At 46.2% G+C, this 21,996-nt stretch overlaps 1 protein-coding gene across 1 annotated transcript in view; it reads left to right on the top strand.

Moving 5' to 3' along the window:
- Positions 1-21,996, top strand: part of LOC120928429 (C4b-binding protein alpha chain-like) — a 217,912-nt gene that overhangs the window by 147,031 nt on the left and 48,885 nt on the right. The window contains exon 10 of the mRNA XM_040339535.1: positions 15,423-15,452. Within this exon, the coding sequence (XP_040195469.1) occupies positions 15,423-15,452 (30 nt within the window). The remainder of the gene's footprint in view (positions 1-15,422; positions 15,453-21,996) is intronic.

The raw sequence follows: 21,996 nt of genomic DNA, 5'->3' as shown, positions 1-21,996 counted from the left end.
CAATCGAAGGTACACTAATGAAGAGGCGTACACGTTTCTGAGCATGACAGATGAGAGTGAAGAGGAAGTCACCCGATTCAGGATCAGAATACGATCCTGTAGACAGCAGCGGCACCCTGACAGATAGCTCTGACGATGGAGTAGTGGTCCCTGCTAGGGTCAGGTGTACCCGACCCCGTTCTTCTGTTGTTGAGGTACAAGAACCGTAGGGCTCTCGTATGTAGCAGAAAAGCCAGTACTAGTGCCACTCATCCATCTGATGAACTGACAATCACCAGCAGCCTAGTACATCCTGATCGTACTTCCAGCACTGCATTAACACTTAGTGACGTGGCGAGTCCCATAAGTGTAGTTCAAGCTGGTGCCAACCCAGAATTCAGGTGGAAACAGTTGATTTTACATCACTTGATTTTTATTCACTGGTTTTCACGGAAATCATCTATAGATCTATTGTGGACCAAAGCAATTTGTATGCTGGGCAATTCATCCCTTCTAATCCCTAGTTGACCCTTGCCAGAGATTGGAGACCTAGTACGGTTTCAAAATTTAAGACCTTTCTGGGCCTATCCAGCCTCATGGGCATAACTAAAAAAAGTGAGTTGTGGTCATATTCTCAGCCTCCATGACACGATACGAGTAGATCTTGCGTTTCATGAATTTTAATGACAATGAACTCTGTTGCCCTCGGGGTGAACCTGGATACGATTGGCTCTACAAAATTCGGCCCCTCATACACCACTTCAACCAACAGTTTGCAGCCTTGTTTACTCCCGATCAAGTAGTCTGTGTTGATGAGATTCTGATTATGTTTTCTGGACGCCTGTCATTCAAATAGTATCTTCCCAGCAAGCGTGCCAGATATGGGGTCAAGATGTATAACCTCTGTGACAGGGCAACAGGCTATACATGGAGTTTTATGGTTTACGAGGGAAAAGATAGTCATGTGGAGCCAGAGAACTGCCCAGATTACATAGGGAGCGCTGGCAAGATTGTGTGGGACTTGGTGTCACCCTTATTCGGAAAGGGGTACCACTTGTACATGGACAATTCTTAGGCCACTTTTTTTTTTATTTTTATCCATAAAGATTTTATTGAGAGAAAAGGAACAGCTTTACAGATAAAACAGCATCAGCAACATACATGACAAGTGAATACAAGAGGCGCTACAACGTGTAGCTACACATGAGATATAGGTACAAGCAGAATATCTATGACAAAATTCAAATAATCTTCACACGATCCATATGAACACTCTTATCTTTTGCATATCACCCATGGAGGATGTGTCTCAAAGTGGTAAAGAAGGAAGACATTAGGATGCTCGTGTTCAAGGGCCTCTGAATGCTTCCACTAATTCTAACTCATATCCAATTATGGCTCCTTGATCACAGAATCAGGTCCTATATCTGTCATTAAGGTCTACCTATTACGAACAGGATGGGCGGGTGGCTTAGGCCACTTTTTAGTCACTTGTTTGATCATGTGGCACTGTGTGATCTAATCGCCCGGGCTTACCCCAGCGGCTTGTAGATTCCCGTATTAGACTGGGGGAGAGAGCCTGCTTGAGAAGTAATAATTTGCTTGCAGTGAAGTGGAGGGATAATTGGAATGTTTTCGTTCTGTCCTCCCTTCACGCAGACACGACAGTCCAAATTCCTACGGCGACTAGTGTTGTGGAGAACACCTCTATATGCACAAATACAACCTCAAAGTGGAAGTCCAGTCAAAAATGAAAATGTTTCTATTAATTCTATGTAAAATATCTTTCTCTTTGACATTAATTTTCTGTATAGCTGATCGGACTTTCTAAGCTTGGCAATTAAAGCCAGACAATCGGCTTCTTCCTGTTCTTCAGGGACAACCTTACTTCCTCATTTCTGAATTTTGCATGGGGGCCTCTCACTTCCTGGAAACGTTGTCCTTCTCTGATACACACCCCACCCCCATCCCTCCTCTCCTTTTTAGACACATGCCTAGACCTGCCCAGCCCCACCCCCATCCCTTTTTCTCAGATCGTCTCCTGTCTTCATAGCCTCATTTTCGCCATCAGTTTCTCCTGAGAGAGAGAAGGGGGAGGGTGGGCTTTGGAAGTATGTTCTGTTTGTTAGAAACTATAAGATTACAATGCAACATGGTGCATATATTCTACATTGTGCAACCACATGGTTGTTTCTGCATGGCACTGTGTGCATGGTGTGGCACACGCCCAGCTGTGGGAGCTACATGTGAGTAAGTTAGTTTAAAGCTCCGTTTCCACTAGTGCAACTTGTCATGCGACTATGGACACATACAGTTGCATGAAAAGTCACAGCCCATTGATTTCAATGGCAAACGTTCCCATCCATGCGACTTTGAAAAGGTGCCTGCACTACTTTAATGGGACTTTGATCCATAGTGTAAAGTTGGATCAAAGCTGCACTTAAAATCGCACGGTAAATCGCACAGCTTTGGAGTTGCACTAGTGGAAACGTAGCCTAAGGCTGGAGTGACTTTGGAATGTGACTTTGCTCCAACTTACACTCTTTGGATCAAAGACGCATCAAAGCATTGTAGATACCTTTTTAAAGTCGCATTGATGGGAACGGGGGGCCATTGAAATCAATGTGCTGTGACTTGTCATGTGACTTTGTTTCCAAAGTCACATGACAATTCATATTAGTGGAGCTTTAGTCTCTGTTTCAACTATTGCAACCACAAAGTTGCACAATTTAGTGTGATCAAAGTCGCATTAAAGTCACATAAAAGCATTGCAGGTACCTTTTCAAAGTCGCATAGATGGGACCAGGTACCATTAAAATGGGTTGTGACTTGTCATGCGACTTCGGACACAAGTCACATTTCCACTATTGCAACCACAAAGTTTCACAATTTAGAGTGCGACTTTTATTTTGACGTTGAGTGCAGCTTTGATCCAACTTTACGCTCTCTGGATCAAAGTCACATAAAAGAATTGCAGGTACCTATAGCGGCAAAAAAATGCAGAGGTGTTCAAATATCACCAAAATAAATCTCTATTTGTGGGGGGAAAAGGACATCAAATTTGTTTGGGTACAACGTCGCACGACCGCGCAATTGCCAGTTAAAGCTCCACCCATATATGCTGACTTTTAATAATTGGACACTCACCTGTCCCACTCACCTGTGACGTGTCCCAGAAGATTGCATGGAGGTATGGGGGGAGAGGTGATCTTCCTTCCGGTGCCACAGAGCCCCGGGAGAAAGTGGGAGCTGGATACCTTTTTAAAAAAGAGGGTATCCCCCCCCCCCCTCAAAAAAAAAATGACATGCCAAGTTCCATTTTTGGGTGTAACTCCGCTTTAAGGGGGTAAATCCTTCTGGGGCTAAAGTGGTTAATGTAGTATAAATACCAGAGCTTGCTTATTTTGTATTTCAGAATGATTTATTAGTGGGTATGCGCTCCAAGCATTCCCAGTATTGTTATTCTTTTTTTAGTTATTAGTGGGAATGCTCAATAGCATTTCCAGTAGTGTTATTCGTGAATAAAAAAAAAAAATTTAAAACATTAGTTTTTGGAAAAAAAAACATTTAAAAAAAAATAAAAATAATAATTTTTGATAAAAAAATAATCATTTTTGATTAAAAAAATGGAAAAAAACATTGTTGAAATATTTTTTTGTGAAAAAAAAATAATTAAAAAAAAATTTGATAAAAAAAATTGACATTTTTTTGGGGGTAAAAAATAATTTTTGATAAACAACATTTTTTGGGAATTTTTTTTGGGGGGGGAACAACATTAAAAATATAAATAAAAATATTTTTTTTGAAAAAAATGATTTTCAAAAATGATTTTTCAAAGATTTTTTTTTAAATCATTTAAAAAAAACTTGTTTGGAAAAAAAAACATTTTGGAAAAAATAAAAGATTAAAAATAATAATAATAATTATTTTTTCCAAATTTAAAAAAAAATGGGGGGGGGTTTGAAAAAAAAATGTAATTTTTTATTTTTTAAATGTGTTTTTTGAAAAAAATATTTTTAAAAAAAAAATAAAAAAGAATACAGTTTAAAAAAATAATAATTTTTGATAAAAAAAATTTTTTTTGGAATTTTTTGGGGTTTTTCCCCCCCCCCCACTTTTTGAAGAAAAAAAAAACATTGTTGAAAAAAGCAACCATTTGAACCTATTAAAGGGTCATTAAAGGAAACATTTTTTTTAGCTAAATAGCTTCCTTTACCTTACTGCAGTCCTGGTTTCATGTCCTCATTGCTCGTTTTTGCTCTGATGTTGCTGTAATACTTCTCTGTTCTGAACACTTCCTGGTTGTCTGGCTCCGTATGAAAAAAGTCATGGGAGACTTTAGTTTCGTTTTCCTAGCCATGACTCTCTATGGCACTGTCCAGCACAGAGGCATAAAATAACATGCAAAGACTAAACTAGTTTGTTTCGTTTTTGCATCTAGAGGCACATTATATGATTGATTTTTATCTATTTTTAATTGTTTTTAAAAGGAATCAGTTAACTATTATGTCTCTATACCCTGTAAACAGTCATTTCAGCAAAACATTTTTTTTCCTTTAGTGATCCTTTAAGGAAATTCCATGAAGCCCCATACACACTATCAGTTTTCCTGATGGTTTTCTCTTCAGGTTTACCAAAACCATCTAATATGAGGTCAAACCTCAAGAGTTTCAATTTGAATGCAATCAGGCAGGTCCTTGTACTACATGGTTTTGGTAAACCCGAAGAGAAAACCAGCAGGAAAACTGATAGTGTGTATGGGGCTTTAGACTTGCTGTCACGCAAGCTAGTCTTCCTGATGGATATCACCTTGGCTAGGAGGGTGTCGGAGTTGGCGGCCCTGTCATGCAGGGAACCGTATTTAATCCTTGGACACGACAGGGTCGTGTTACGACCTGTTCCACCCTTTTTGCCAAAAGTGGTGTCGGCCTCTCATTTAAATCGGGACATTATTGTGACTTCTTTTTTCTCTCAGCCTCGTTCGGCAGAAGAGACATGACTGCATTCTTTGGACGTTGTCCAGGCAGTCAAGGTATATTTGTCTAGATCTGCGGAAATCCAAGGTTTATTTATTTTTTATTTTTTTTACCAAAATGACCAAGGAAAGGGAAGGCAGCTTCTAAAGCTTCTTTTGCCAATTTGGTCCGTGAATTAGTCATTCAGGCCTACAGTCTGAAACCTTTAGGGTGAGCTCATTCTACCAGGGATGTATGAGCAGCTGAGGATTCGGCTTTCGGCCGCAGTGTTCTGCAGGCTGCCATATACAAACTGATGGCTATTGTTTGGCAGGGTGTCTCCCTCCCCTCAAGGCTATTGCTTTGGGACGTCCTAGCAGGTAATGAATATTAGCTTGACTCTGTGTCCCATTATGTATGAAAAATATTTTTTTTTTTTTTCTTCATAATGCTAATGCTGGGTTATATATATATATACTTCATCATTAGGTGGACACTGGTAGACTTTAGATCAGAAGTGATTCCCTATATAACCTCTCCCATACAGGAAGCACATCAGTTTTGTAGCAAGCACAGAGTCTTCAAAAAAGAGACAAGGGACCTCTGTGTCCCATGATGTACTCAAAGAAAAGGATTTTTACAGGGAAGCATGATGAAATAATCCTATTTTTTCACCTTAATGCATCCTATGCATTAAGGTGAAAAAACACCTGGCAGTCACCGGCCCTCCAGCCCCCTCGTTTTACTTACCTGAGCCCCTTCATCTCCTCAGCCCCCTCGTTTTACTTACCTGAGCCCCTTCATCTCCTCAGGAGCTGCACTTCCATCAATCTATCCATGATTGGATACATTGATGGAAGTGCAGCCATTGGCTCCCGCTGCTGTCAATCAAATCCAATGACACGGGGGGTGGGGGCAAGTCATACACGCGGCGCCTATGGGCGCCCGCAAGGTTACCTCCTCAGGAGAGCACTTTTCTTAGGGGGATATCTAATGCGGGGAGGAGCCACGAGAGCCGCAGAGGGACCCCAGAAGAGGATGTTCAGGGCCACTCTGTGCAAAATGAGCTGCACAGTGGCGGTAAGTATGACATATTTGTTATTTAAAAAAAAAAACTTTAGTATTGCATTAATTCCTTTGTCCCTAGACTAAGGAATCTTAACTTTTCATGAAGTTGTGTCTGATTGATACAAACTTTAGCTGCTAAATTTGATCTGGGTATTTACACAACAATAGCATCTAACAGCATTAACTCGCTTAACCACTTGCCGACCGCCGCATGTATAGGTACGTCCACAGAATGGCACGTACAGGCAGATGGGCGTACATGTACGTCCCCGCCTTTCCGTGGGTCGGGGCCCCCCCCCCCCCTACATGCAGTGGTCGGATTCCCGCGGGGAGCGATCCGGGACGACGGCGCGGCTATTCGTTTATAGTCGCGATCGCTCCCCGGAGCTGAAGAAAGGGGAGAGCCGTATGTAAACACGGCTTCCCCGTGCTTCACTGTGGCGGCTGCATCGATCGAGTGATCCCTTTTACAGGGAGACTCGATCGATGACGTCAGACCTACAGCCACACCCCCCATCAGTTGTAAACACACACTAGGTGAACCCTAACTCCTTCAGCGTCCCCTGTGGTTAACTCCCAAACTGTCATTTCCACAATAAACAATGCAATTTAAATGCATTTTTTGCTGTGAAAATGACAATGGTCTCAAAAATGTGTCAAAATTGTCCGAAGTGTCCGCCATAATGTCGCAGTCACGAAAAAAATCGCTGATCGCCGCCATTAGTAGTAAAAAAATAATAATTAATAAAAATGCAATAAAACGATCCCCTATTTTGTAAACGCTATAAATTTTGCTAAAACCAAACGATAAACGCTTATTGTGATTTTTTTTACCAAAAATAGGTAGAAAACTACGTATCGGTCTAAACTGAGGAAAAAAAAAATTGTTATATATGTTTTTGGGGGATATTTATTATAGCAAAAAGTAAAAAATATTGCATTTTTTCAAAATTGTCGCTCTATTTTTGTTTATAGCGCAAAAAATAAAAACCGCAGAGGTGATCAAATACCACCAAAAGAAAGCTCTATTTGTGGGGAAAAAAGGACGTCAATTTTGTTTGGGAGCCACGTCGCACGACCGCGCAATTGTCAGTTAAAGCGACGCAGTGCCGAATCGCAAAATCTGGCCTGGGCATTTAGCTGCCTAAAGGTCCGGGGCTTAAGTGGTTAACCACTTCCATACCAGGTACTTACGCAGCTTCCCGCCCAAGCCAATTTTCAGCTTTCAGCACTGTCGCACTTTGAATGGCAATTGCGCGGTCATGCTACACTGTACCCAAACAAAATTGGCGTCCTTTTTTCCCCACAAATAGAGCTTTCTTTTGGTGGTATTCGATCACCTCTGCGATTTTTTTTTTTTGCGCAACAACTAAAAAAAGGCTGAAAATTTGGAAAAAAAAATACGTTTTTATTTTTTTCTGTTAATTTTTTTGTAAATAAGTTTTCTCTTTCAATTACGGGCACTGATATGGCGGCACTAATGGGCACCGATGAGATGGCACTGATGGACATCGATGAGGTAGTACTGACGGGCACAGATGAGGTGGCACTGATTGGCGGCGCTGGTATGCGACACTGATGGGCACACATAGGCGGCACTGATGGGCACACATAGGCGGCACTGATGGGCACACATAGGCGGCACTGATGGGCACACATAGGCGGCACTGATGGGCACACATAGGCGGCACTGATGGGCACACATAGGCGGCACTGGGCACTCATGGGCGGCACAGATGGGCACTCATAAGCGGCACAGATGGGCGGCACTGATGGATACTTATGGGTGGCACAGATGGGCACTGATAGGTGGGCACTGGGCATGGATGGGCACTGTGGGGTGGCACTGATGGACACTGGGGTGGCGCTGATGGACACTGGGGTGGCGCTGATGGACACTGGGGTGGCAGCACTTATTTTTGCCAGGTTGCCAGTCAGTGCCCATTTGTGGGCACTGACTGGCATCTTTTTTCTTTATGCTTTTTTTTTTAGACTTTTTTTTTAGACTTTTTTTTTTTTTTTGCCCTTTTTTTTTTTTTTTTCCCACCCTGGTGCTCCAGGGTGGGCATCCCTGGTGCTCCAGGGTGGCGACCTGAGGGGGGGCTGCGCTGATAAACAATCAGCGCTAACCCCCCCTGTCAGGAGAGCCGCCGATCGGCTATCCTCTACTCGCGTCTGTCAGACGCGAGTGAGGAAGAGCCATCGACGGCTCTTCCTGTTTACATCGTGATCAGCCGTGGTTGGACACGGCTGATCACGTGGTAAAGAGTCTCCGCCGGAGGCTCTTTACCGAGATCGGAGATGCAGGGTGTCAGACTGACACCCCGCATCACCGATCGCCGCGATGCGCGCCCCCACGGGCGCGCGCGGCATGAAATCCTGCAGGACGTTCTAGAACGTCCTGTCAGGATTTCATAACCACTTCCCGGACGTAAATCGGCCATAGGCCGGGCGGGAAGTGGTTAAAGGGTCACTAAAGGAAACTTTTTTTTTTTAGCTAAATAGCTTCCTTTACCTTACTGCAGTCCTGGTTTCATGTCCTCATTGTTCGTTTTTGCTCTGATGTTGCTGTAATTCTGCGCTGTTCTGGACACTTCCTGGTTGTCTGTTTCCTTTGGACCACAGTACTGGGAGATTCTAGTTTCGTTTTCAAACCCTCAGGCCCCATACACACGAGAGGATTTATCCGCAGATACGGTCCAGCGGACCGTATCCGCGGATAAATCCTCTCGAGGATTTCAGAGGATTTCTATGCGATGGCGTGTACACACCATCGCATTGAAATCCGCGCTGAAATCCTCTGCCGATGACGTGTCGCGCCGTCGCCGCTATTATGACGCGGCGACGGGCGCGACGCTGTCATATAAGGAATTCCACGCATGCGTCAAATCATTACGACGCGTGCGGGGAATCCCTTTGGACGGATGTATCCGGTAAGTCTGTACAGACGAGCGGATCCATCCGTTGGAATGGATTCCAGCAGATGGATTTGTTGTGCATGTCAGCAAATATCCATCTGCTGGAAATCCATCCCAGGGGAGATTTATCCGCGGATAAATATCCCACGGAGTGTACACACCATAGAATCTATCCGCAGAAACCCATTTGATGGGATTTATCTGCGGATAGATTCTATGGTGTGTATGGGGCCTCACTTCTATGGCTCTGTCCAGCACAGAGGCAGCATAACATGCAAAAACGAAACTGAAACTAAAGGTACATTATATGATTGTTTTTTATCTATTTTTAATCGTTTTTAAAAGGAATCAGTTAACTATTATGTCTCTATACCCTGTAAACGGTCATTTGAGCAAAACATTTTCCTGACGCATTCATGGCAGCACACACTGGGTTGTGACTCCGCCCCCACAACCTGACAGGATTGGTTAGCTATAAATTTGAAGGGGAGACACCCGGCATTATTCTCTTTTTTTATCCTCACCTGACAGGACGTGGACGTAAAGCTTGTCTCCTACCGCTATCGCCCCTGCAGGTTCAGCCTCTCCTGTTTGGAAGTCCCCCTTGTACAGTCTCTAATAGAGCTTTATAGGGGGAACCCCGCTCTGGTGGTCTCAGGGGTTAATCCCGGCACAGATTCCTGGCATATGTACAAGCTTTAAATAAGCTTAAATAGGCAAGTGTGGCTCCCTCTCTGCTTCCTGGGTGTTTCTTTCCCCGTTTTTATGCTTTCAAACTTACTCTTACTGTTCCGTTTTTATTTCCCTTGTTTTCAGTACTGTAAGCAGAGTTGTATGCCCTTTACTGTGTCCTTATTTACATCAAGTCATTTGTACCTTGCTAGGTCCTTTTCCCCCTTCAGGCAGCGGGCTCTCTGAGCCATATAGTCCTCCATAGCCCCGCCGCGTCTCCCGGGCGTACGGCGCATGCGCGCAGCATAGTGATGACGCCGGCGGTCTCCTCGCCGTCATCCAAGATGGCGCCGGGACGCGCGGGACGCTACTGCGCATGCGCGAATGCGTCATCGGCGCCGCGACGGCGGCGCCGAATTCAAAAAGGCTCAAAATTCCTTTTCCTCCCTGAGGCTGCTGCTTTGCCCAAAACACACGGGGTTTTTTGCCCAGGTACTTATTTACCTCTCCCCTTCTAGGCTCTCCTTTCTTTTTTTATTATTCCTTATTTTTAACCATCTTCTGCTCCCTTCCAGCTATCCACAATCTGCTGTTTTCCTGTACTTCCATGGAGCCCACTGCCCTCGCAGACCACTACCAGCAAACAAGGTATGGAGGCCATCATGTTTAGGTAAGTAGAGAAGAGACAAAAAAGAGTGCCGGCCGCTAAACACTGCCTTTCTGTTGCAGTCCCATCAGGCCAAGAGACGCAAGCTCACGGCGCAGGGAGAGGTCCAGACATGCATCAAGCAGGAGGTCCCGTAAAAGTCGGTCAAGATCCTCCTCCCGCTACCATCGATCAAGGCACAGCCGATCACGCCGCAGCCGTTCCCGTCATAGCCGGTCTCACCGCAGACGGTCTCCCTCATTCCACCGCGAGCATTATCATACCCGTCCTGCAGCTAACGCTTGCTGGGTGTGCGGTGCTACTGCTTTGCCAGGAAAGCTAGCATGTCAGACTTGCTTTAATGAAGCAACTAGAGAAAAGGAGACGAGCGCCAGGATGACTACAGATTTCTCCTCCCAACAGCTCGTGGGGGAGTCAGCGCAAGAATCAATGTGGACTTCAGTTCCTTTAGTCTGTGATGAGCCCACTCCGGGCACTTCATCCGCCTCCGGCCCATATGCCCAACTAATAGAGGCTCATTCTGATCATGAAGATCGAGAACTTGTGTCTGGATTTGACTTCTGTCTAGTCGAACCTTTTGCCCGCTCAGTCAAGGCGACAATAGGCTGGGAAGAACCCGTGACGGAACCACCCAAGGTTGGGAAATATTTCCCCGAGTTAAGGAGGGATCCCGAACTGTTTCCCTTCATCGAAGAACTGGAGGACCTCATTAAGGAGGAGTGGGAGAAACCGGACAAGCGTCCCGGTCTGTCCAACAAACTCTCTAAACTATACCCTCTGAAAGACTCTAAAGTCGCTTCCCTCATTAACGCTCCCGTGGTGGATGCTTCTCTTATGCGACTCGCCAGGCATGTCACTCTGCCAATAGAAGACGCAGTATCATTCCGGGATGTTCTCGACCGTAAGATCGACCTGGAATTAAAGAAGGCTTACTCCACCTCGGGGGCGCATGCAGACCAGCTATTGCTACGGCAGCTGTCGCTAAGGCCATTTCCGCGTGGGCAGCCAATGCTGAGAAGGTTCTCCTAGAAGGTGCTGATCGAGGGGATGTCATATCCTCCTTGCAGGAGATCAGGCTAGCCGGTGATTTTATGGCGGGGGCCTCGGTGGATATCATTCGTTCCTCGGCCAGGTCCATGTTAGCCTCAGTCATGGCCCGTAGGGCCTTATGGTTAAAACCTTGGGTCGCTGACGCGGCTTCAAAAGCAAACTGGTGCAGGATACCATATGATGGCACGAACCTGTTCGGCACAAAATTGGATTCGGCAATCTCCAAGGTCACGGGTGGAAAATCGGGGCTTATTCCCTCCGACAGAAGACCCAAGCCTCAGAAAGGTCCTACCTTCAGGCGTAATCTGCCGGAGAGGTACAGGGACGCCAGATCCTATCGTCCCGGTAAGGAGTTCAGGAGAGAATGGAGACCTAATCGCCCACCCTTTACGAGGGGGCAGAAGCCCAAGGTCACTACTGCAGGGGACCAGCAGAAGTCTTTTTGAAATCTTGCCTGCCCACCCAGCCCAGGTGGGCGCCAGGCTCAGCAGTTTTGCGCAAATATGGTCGAACCACATAGAAGACCCATGGACTCTTTCTACTATAAAGCATGGCCACAGATGGAACTTTATAGGGGTATTGCCTCACGCTACCTTTCAGCCCACCAAAATACCGTCTTCCCTAGACAAAAGGAAACTGCTCATGCAATACATTTTAGAACTATTGCAGAAAAGAGCTATCGTGGAAGTTCCTTCGCACCAAAGAGGCAGGGGATTTTATTCCCCTCTCTTTCTGGTTCGAAAGAAATCAGGGGACCTTCGGCCCGTCCTGGACCTCAAGCGGCTCAACAAAAGGATTCAAATAGAGGCCTTCAAGATGGAGAGTCTCCAGTCCATCCTCCTGGCAGTAAATCTCGGGGACTGGATGCTGTCGATCGACCTGTCAGACGCCTACCTCCATGTGCCAATACATCCCGCATACCAGAAGTTTCTGCGCTTTTCCATCGGCCAGCATCACTACCAATTCCGATGTCTACCATTCGGGATCTCCTCGGCTCCCAGGACGTTCACGAAGGTTATGCTTCCCCTCATAGCATTCCTCAGAGAGAAGGGGCTGCGGGTGCATCATTACCTGGACGATATCTTGCTCTTGGCAACAAATCGGGAGACTCTACTCCTCCAGCGGGAGATCCTAATCTCGACCCTCCAAAAGTTTGGCTGGTTAATCAACTGGCGAAAGAGCAGCCTTCAGCCATCACAGTCCATGGTTTACCTGGGGGCAGAATTGGACACGAAGCAGAACAGGGTACAACTACCCTTAGAGAAGGTGAATCCCTTAGTCCGGAAAGTGCGGAATCTATTGTCCTCCAGTCTCACGTCTTCCAGAACCTGCCTCAGTATGCTGGGCTCGATGTCATCCACCATACCCATGGTACAATGGTCCCAATGGCGCATGAGAACCCTGCAGAACACTTTTCTCAGGCATTGGGACGGAGCATCAATGCACCAACCCATCAGCATCCCCAGTCATGTAAAACACTCCCTTCTGTGGTGGACTTGCCCTTCCAACCTCAGAAGATTCAGGCCCATAGCTCCTCCGGAACCGGAGATAGTAACATCCGATGCCAGCGAGAAAGGTTGGGGGGCTCACTATCTGGATCAGACAGCCCAGGGTCACTGGCACTTCCCTGCTCGGGGGACAGTCTCAAATATACTGGAGCTCCGAGCGGCATTCCAGGCCCTCTTAGCCTTTGCACCTCTTCTACAGGGGAAGAGCGTCCTAATTCGGTTGGACAACAGGGTGGCGGTAGCCTACATCCAGAGGCAAGGCGGTACCCGAAGCCTCACTCTTCTGGAAGAAGTTCGCCCCATAATGGAGTGGTCCCAGATACATCTTCTAGACCTGAGAGCAGTCTATGTCCCAGCAGCACAGAATACGCTAGCCGACTTTCTGAGCAGAGAACTTCTATCCAACAACGAGTGGTCCTTGAATCCCCGGGTGTTCGCCGTTCTAACGGAAACCTGGGGGGTTCCGGAGATAGACCTGGCAGCAACACCAGCGAATGCCAAGTGTTCGAGATTCCTTTCCAGGGTACCCTTTCCATCAGCGGAGGGGACAGATTGCCTCCTTCACCCATGGGACTTCAATTTGGGGTACATCTTCCCCCCAACTCCTCTAATAGCGAGGTTCCTATCGCGACTCCGAAGGTCGTCGGCCACAGTAATCACAGTGGTACCATTCTGGCCGAGGAGACCGTGGTTTACGACGCTTCTACAGCTCAATACCCGACCTCCAATCCACCTTCCAGTTACGGCGGATCTCCTACTCCAAGGTCGGTCTCCCCATCCAGCCCCAGACAGGCTCCACCTGACAGCCTGGAGGTTGAGAGGGCTAGACTAAGGGAACAAGGATGTTCCCAAGCGGTTATAACAACCTTAATGCAAGCCAGGAAATCCTCCACGAACTCCATTTATACCAGGATTTGGGAAAAATTCGCCCAGCTGGCACAACTCAAAGGTTGGAACCCCGTCTCACCAGATCCTTACCAGATCCTGGAGTTCCTGCAAACGGGAATTGACAAGGGACTAAATTCAGGCACCCTAAAGGTACAGATCTCCGCTCTGTCCGCCAAAACTGGTACCAGGTGGGCCTTGCACCCTTTGATCATCCAGTTCATGAAGGCATGCGTAAAGATCAGACCACCCAGAAGACCGTCCTTCCCGTCCTGGGATCTTTCGGTGGTCCTCGAGGCATTCTCCAATCCACCCTTCTTCCCACTCAACTCGATTTCTCTATGGGATCTGACCTTAAAGTTATCCTTCCTCATTGCCATTGCCTCGGCGAGGAGAGTGTCGGAGTTGCAAGCTCTCATGTCCAAAGAGCCATACCTGATTTTTCATCCCGACAGAGTGATACTGAGACCGTCAGACCGTTTCTTGCCCAAAGTTACTTCGGCCTTCCATTACAGCCAGGACATCGTCTTACCATGCCTTTCTAATGAGAATGGCGAACCTCATGCCTTGGACATTAAATCTACACTTTCCAAATATCTGTCGGCTACTACGCATCTCAGATCAACAGACGCTCTCTTGATTATACCTCACGGGGCCAGGCGAGGCCAGGCGGCCACTTCCCGCACCATCGCCTCTTGGCTGGTCAGGGCTATTGGAAAAGCGTATTCCACTCAGCAGATGGAGATCCCGGAAGGCGTCAGGGCACACTCAACCAGGGCAGTGGCAACCTCTTGGGCAGCATATTGTGGTGTTTCTGCGGAAACTATATGCAGAGCAGCAACCTGGTCTTCCAGGCATACCTTTATCTCCCACTACAGGGTGGACGCCGCTCTCTTGGCTACGGCCGAATTTGGCAGATCTGTCATCAGGGCCAATTCTTCTGCTCTATAGGGAATAAAATACTTTTGCATTGAACCCTCCCGACTGGCGAGTTATTTCCCAGTGTGTGCTGCCATGAATGCGTCAGGAAAACGGAAAATTGTATACTTACCTTTCCGTAATTTTCCTTTCCTGACGCATCTTCATGGCAGCACACAGCTGCCCACCCTACTGTTCAATGATGATATTTACGGAGAATAATGCCGGGTGTCTCCCCTTCAAATTTATAGCTAACCAATCCTGTCAGGTTGTGGGGGCGGAGTCACAACCCAGTGTGTGCTGCCATGAAGATGCGTCAGGAAAGGAAAATTACGGAAAGGTAAGTATACAATTTTCCGTTTTTTTTCCTTTAAACACCAAAGTTGGATCAGTCCCCTGGATCCAAATGCTTCTATGCTTTTGTGAGTTCATTTGTTTGTGGATACATTTAGTCATAAAAAAATAGTCAGTCTTTTTTCAATTTCTTATTTTTCTACTTTTCCAAATGTTAAAATATAACACAGCTCAGCCATTTTTATAAAGAACATCTTCAATGCTGATGGTAAAATTACATATTTTGTTAAAAAAAACATGCAAACATCTTCTCTTCTCTCCTGTCCTGTCCTTGCAAATGTATTTGTCTAATCTTTATATTTACTTATTTATACATACTAATTGGATTGCCTTAAAATACATTTTTCAGAGCTAAGCAAACTATACTTTTTTCGTTAGCTGTTCTAAACTGCATGATTGAAAACTCATGGGACTAGCATTTACAGTATTTTATATTCTATTTTTTTAGGTGAAAATGTCCCTGTTTGGCTAATTGTCGGTAAGTGCTGTATTTATACTTGCATACTGTATTTTTACATCACAATTCTGACATACCTGTTCTGATGCATGATGTATAACTTATTCAGGGTTTAAGATTACTAAAGAAGATCCTGTATTAATAGGTCTCCTGCCTGGCACTAATTGAGTCATAAGCTAGCTATAGGATGGGTGGTAAATGAGCAGACATTGTTCAGGGTTTTCTTTTGTATGTCGTGTGTTTTTTCTGTTTTCGTTTTTGTTTTTTTACCACAGTTTAATACACATGCATGCTCTAATAACCCGAGCCTGCATGCTGTTTGTTTTTATGCGTGAAGTGAGGGGGCATGCATAGACTATGCCAGCTCATTGTCCTTGAGGAAAATGGACATTAGTCAACATTTCTCAAAACAGTTTATGACTTTCTCAATGACCTGTTGGCTAAGAATGTTTAGCAGGGTCGGAAACTGGCCATAGACCCGAGGATCTGTAACCGGATCTGTCCAATAGGTATGAGCACATATTTATTTCTCTTTAGTTTACAAGCTAGAGCTGGCTAGTCATTACTAAACATGTATCATTTTCTTGAATACAATGCATGGGCAGATTACTGTCTGTCCTCCAGCATCAACACCTAGCTCTATTTCTACTCAATGACAGATTTGACATTGAGGCTATGTATTCTATTATTGTGACAGCAAACATTATATAATGTATCCAGGGGTGCCATCAGGGGGGTACAGGCATGACACTAGTAAGGGGCCCGAATGTACCCAAGGTCCTGCAGGAGAAATGTAAACTTTACTTTTAGATTTTCAGATTTGCAGCACCCCCATTCCTCTGCTCACGGCAGGAGAGAGGTGAGCTGACACTTCGCTTTCAGATTTGAGCACGGCAAGAGAGAGGGTGAGCTGACACTTCACTTTTCACTTTCAGATTTTCAGCACCACATCCCAAGCCCCCCTCCGTCCGTTCTCTGATTGCGGCAGGAGAATTTTCGGCAGCACCGTATTATTCATGTTTTTCCTGCCCTTTCCTACGTAGTAGAGAGAAATTCAGAAAGGAAAGGTTTTTCTTACATTTTAAGACATTTTTGTTTACTTTATGGGGTGTCCTTTCTGTTTCCCTTAGGGTTAAACTGTGTCTCTGGGTCGCGCACATGGGAGTATCCATGACCTGACCAGGCGCATCATGGTAAATGGCCGCTGACAGCGGCCGTTTACTACGCGATCGCTCCGTCAAATGACAGAGCGATCACTTGTAAACAAACTGCTGTCATATCTGGTCTCTCTCTCCCCTCTCTGTACAGTGTGAGCGGAGAGGGGAGAGATTGGATGCAGCAGTGCTGTGGCCTGGATGTGTAGTGCCCACAGCGCTGCTCAGTGACAACTCAAGCACTTATCCATCCATCCCTCCACGCTCAGCCATCCCGCCCTCCACGCTCAGCCATCCACGCTCATCCATCCATCCATGCTCAGCCATCCCTCTGTCATACTTACCCACCCATCCATTCTCAGCCATCCATACTTGGCAATACTCATCCATCTACCCCCAGCCATACCCAGCCGTGCTCAGCCATACCCAGTCATGCTCAGACATACCCAGCCGTGCTCGGTCTCTGTGGCCAGGATGGGGAAAAGTCTCCCATATGTGGTATCGCCATAATCAGGAGGAGTAGGAGAATCTATTTTTGGGTGTCATTTTTGGTATGTACATGCTATGTGTTAGAAATATTGTATAAATGTACAAAATTGTGTTAAAAAAAATGCGTTTTCATTTTCTTTCCACATTTTCCAAAAATTTGTAGAAAAAAAAGACATGTTCAAAAGACTCATTATGCCTCATAGATTATACGTTGGGGAGTTTCCATTATCCTGGTGCTCCAGGGCCTTCAAAAGTGTAAGAGGTAGTCAGGAAATTAGATGTGTAATTTATGCTCCTAGAATGCCTGAAGGTGCTCCCTGCATGTTGGGCCTCTGTATGTGGCCACACTGTGTAAAAGTCTCACACATGTGGTATCGCCATACTCTGGAAGAATAGCAGAATGTGTTTTGGGGTGTAATTTGTGGTATGCATATGCTGTTTGTGAGAGATAACCTGCTAATATAACAATTTTGTGAAAGAAATAAAATCTTGATTTTACAAAGAATTGTGGGAAAAAATTACAACTTCAAAAAACTCACCATGTCCCTTTATAAATACATTGGAATGTACTTTCCAAAAAGGGGTAATTTGGGGGGTATTTGTACTTTCCTTAGCATGTAAGGGTCTCAAGACATGAGATAGGCCGTCAGTAATTCAGGTGTGATCAGTTTTCAGAGATTGGCACCATAGCTGGTGGACTCTATAACTTTCACAAAGACCAAATAATATACACTAATTTGGGTTATTTTTACCAAAGATATGTAGCAGTATAAATTTTGTCCAAAATATATAAAGAAAAATTACTAATTTGCAAAATTTTATAACAGAAACAAAGAAAAGCCGGGGTTCACCTGAAAAAAATTTTTTTTTTAAGTCAGCAGCTACAAATACAGCAGCTGCTGACTTTTAAAAAACAAACACTTACCTGTCGAAGTCGCCCGCGATGGCAGCCGAAGCCGAGCCCGCCGCCATCCTCTGAAAGGGAAACGGGAAGTGAATCGCTACGGCTTCACTGCCCAGTTCCCTATTGCGCATGCGCGAGTCACGCTGTGCAGTTCCCAATGGTTCCCGTTGTGTTCTGGGAGCCGAGTGTTTCCCAGAACACATGGGGGGGGTGACGCGGATGGGCCGGACTCCCGCAGGAGTCTATACTCGGAAGTGGTGCAAATATGTGTGACACTGGAGGGGGGGAGGGGGGGAGGGTTCCTAAAAGCGGAGGTTCACTTTTGAGTGAACCTCCGCTTTAAATACCACCAAAAGAAAGCTCTATTTGTGGGGGAAAAAGGACAAAAATTTCATATGGGTACAGTGTTGCATGACTGAGTAATTGTCATTCAAAATGTGAGAGCACCGAAAGCTGAAAATTGGTCTGGTTTAAGTGCCCAGTTGTCAAGTGGTTAAAGCGGAGCTCCACCCTACAGTGGAACTTCCGATCATCGGAACCCTCTCCCCCTCCGGTGTCACATTTGATACCTTTCAGAGGAGAGGGGGGTGCAGATACCTGTCAAAGACAGGTATTTGCACCCACTTCCGCCCCCGCCCGCTGTGTTCTGGGAAACACTCGGCTCCCAGAACACAACGGGAACCAGTGAGGACGGCGCTGCGCGACTCGCGCATGCACAGTAGGGAATCGGGCAGTGAAGCTGGAGCACTTCACTTCATGATTCCCTCACCGAGGATGGCGGTGGGGGCAGCAGAGTGACGAGCGATCGCTCGTCCTCTGCTGCCGACGTCGCTGGACTCCAGGACAGGTAAGTGTCCTAATATTAAAAGTCAGCAGCTGCAGTATTTGTAGCTGCTGGCTTTTAATATTTTTTTTTTCCGGCGGAGATCCGCTTTAAACAAAAAATAGTCGATTGCATTCAACAAGCCCCAGTAGGTAACATTTAACTTGGAAGCTTTCATAAGTCTTTGTTCCTACAGGTATGGTAGATACATTAATAATGTGCTTTCTCTTCTGTCACCACGGCTAAGCTTAGCAGCTGTGCCTGGGTAGAGTACAGGGATAATGGATAGTCATCTCTTAAAAGTATATACACATGGAAGTCATTTTACAACTAGTATTATTTTCTTAAGAGATGATACTATGTTTTAGTAGGCAGATTTTTTTTTTTTCTTTTTCTGAATCCACTTTTATTCAGATAGAGTGGAAGCAGTGTCACAGAGCTAGGAAGACAACTTAGGACCCTTTCACACGGGGACGGCGCTGCGCGACTCGCGCATGCACAGTAGGGAATCGGGCAGTGAAGCTGGAGCACTTCACTTCATGATTCCCTCACCGAGGATGGCGGTGGGGGCAGCAGAGTGACGAGCGATCGCTCGTCCTCTGCTGCCGACGTCGCTGGACTCCAGGACAGGTAAGTGTCCTAATATTAAAAGTCAGCAGCTGCAGTATTTGTAGCTGCTGGCTTTTAATATTTTTTTTTTCCGGCGGAGATCCGCTTTAAACAAAAAATAGTCGATTGCATTCAACAAGCCCCAGTAGGTAACATTTAACTTGGAAGCTTTCATAAGTCTTTGTTCCTACAGGTATGGTAGATACATTAATAATGTGCTTTCTCTTCTGTCACCACGGCTAAGCTTAGCAGCTGTGCCTGGGTAGAGTACAGGGATAATGGATAGTCATCTCTTAAAAGTATATACACATGGAAGTCATTTTACAACTAGTATTATTTTCTTAAGAGATGATACTATGTTTTAGTAGGCAGATTTTTTTTTTTTTTTTTTCTGAATCCACTTTTATTCAGATAGAGTGGAAGCAGTGTCACAGAGCTAGGAAGACAACTTAGGACCCTTTCACACGGGGCGGATCAGTAATGTTCCGCCCCGTCAACCTCCGTATGCTCAGCGGGGATCGCTCCGCTGATCCCCGCTGAGCCGGCTGATGACAGGGCGGTCCCCGCACACTGTGCAGGGACCACTCTGTCTTTCATCCGCTCTCCCCTATGGGGGGATCGGAAGAACACGGATACGCAGACGGAAGGAAAAATAGGGTTTTCCTCCGTCTGCAGAATCGGAAGAGTGCAGAGGCGGGCGAGCTCGGGTGTCAGCGGATGTTCATCCGCTGACACCCGCAATCTCATAGGGACCAATGTATGTCCCTTTTCCCCTAATCGTCTTTCAGGACAGCCACCTGAGAGACCTTGGCTCCTCCCCTCTGTAGGAAACACCGCGCCAGCCTTCTATAAATTTCCTCCTCCCCTGTTGGCTCCTCAGTTATTTGTGTTTCCTCCAGAGGGGAGACACCACAGGAACCAAGCTAGGAGAGCCAAGGGAGGCTCAGGCAGACATGTCCGGAAAGGGAGCAGAGGCTCCTGGGACAGGCCAGGTCACTAACCTGGTGAAGATTGCCGCCCTCACATCCCTGAGTGCAGGTGTAGGTCGGGGGGGCTCCGGTTTTCAGCACCGAGTGCGGTGAGGAGAGGTGCACAGCCAGCCGTCCCATACCTCAGCAGCGTGTGTGGCAGCAGCAGGAAGGAGATTTCAAAGCGCAGCCACGCCGGGTATCGGGACCGCACAGAGCCGACGGCGGGTGACGTCATGTCCCGCAAACGGGAGCGTGCACTTCCGGGTTCGCGGCTTCCAGTTCCGGCCGCAAATTATGAAAACGGAGCCAGCCAGAGGCTGGAGGGAGCTGCATATGCTGTGGAGACAGCAGAAGCGCCGCTGGTGACACAGGCATGTCGGAAGCAGAGGAAAGAGAGACTGCTCCAGCAGAGACCAGCTCCAGCCATGCTAAGGTAAGGGGAACCTAGGGTGGATCTCCCCTAGCCTAAAACCCACCACCCCTCCCCCCGCCACCAGGGAAAAAAGGGAGGGGGGAGATAAGTCCCTCCAGTGTCAGAGGGTAGTTCATGGGGCCCCTAGTGAGGCAAGCCTGCAGGGGAAGATTACGATACTAACTGTGGGGTGTCTTTCCCTTTATGTCTTTTCAGAAATAGGCCTCCTCACAGCTCAAAGAGGAAGTGCCCATCCTGCAAAGTTACACTTAGAGATTCATGGAGAAAAGCAATATGTAGTGATTGTATTCGCAAACTAGTACAGGAACATACTACAGAACAGAGTGAGCTAGCATCATCTGTTAAAGAGTTATCCAACACCTTTGAATCCTTTAAAACCTTCTTTGAAGGATTTCAGATCCCGCAGCTTCAGTCGGCTTCTCCTCCAGTGCAGGCAGCGGCTAAAGTACCAGAAGTAATACCTTCCACCAGTGCAGGCCCTTCAGTTGCTCCTAGAGAGGAGGCAGAAGAGGAACCTGATAGTGCAGTGTCCGGTTCCCAAGAGTCAGAGGAGGAGGCTCAGGAAGGGGATTCCAGAAGGCCATTCCGATATAAACTCTCATTAGAGGATGTCAATCATCTCTTGGGAGCCATCTATACCACACTAGGTATACAAACAGAGAAAAAGACTATATCCCTGCATGACCAGATGTATGAGGGATTAGGGGAACAGGAAAAGAAGAATTTTCCAGTTCACAAAGTGTTAATAGAAGCAATTAAGAAAGAATGGCAGGAACCGGAAAGAAAACCATTTTTTTCTAAAGCTTTAAAAAGACGGTTTCCATTTTCAGATGACCCATCCTCAATATGGAACAAAACCCCAAAGCTAAATGCCGCCTTTTCACAAGTTTCAAGGCACACGGATCTAGCATTTGAGGATATGGGCATTTTATCTGAAGCAATGGATAAAAGAATGGACTCATTATTAAAAAAATCATGGGACTTTACACTGGGAAGTTTAAAGCCAGCAATGGCAGTCACGGTGGTGGCCAGAAATATGGAGTTCTGGCTAAACCAGATCCAGGCACACATTAAGTAAGGAACTGCGAAAGAGCAAATCCTATCCTCCTTTCCCACACTGCTATGAGGCATAGCATATATAGCAGATGCCTCAGCAGAACTGGTACGGATGGCAGCCAGATC

Source organism: Rana temporaria, chromosome 2 (assembly GCF_905171775.1).
Source record: "Rana temporaria chromosome 2, aRanTem1.1, whole genome shotgun sequence".
NCBI lineage: Eukaryota > Metazoa > Chordata > Amphibia > Anura > Ranidae > Rana > Rana temporaria.
The sequence above is the reverse complement of the archived record's forward strand: the minus strand, read 5'-3'. Positions and strand labels throughout refer to the sequence as shown.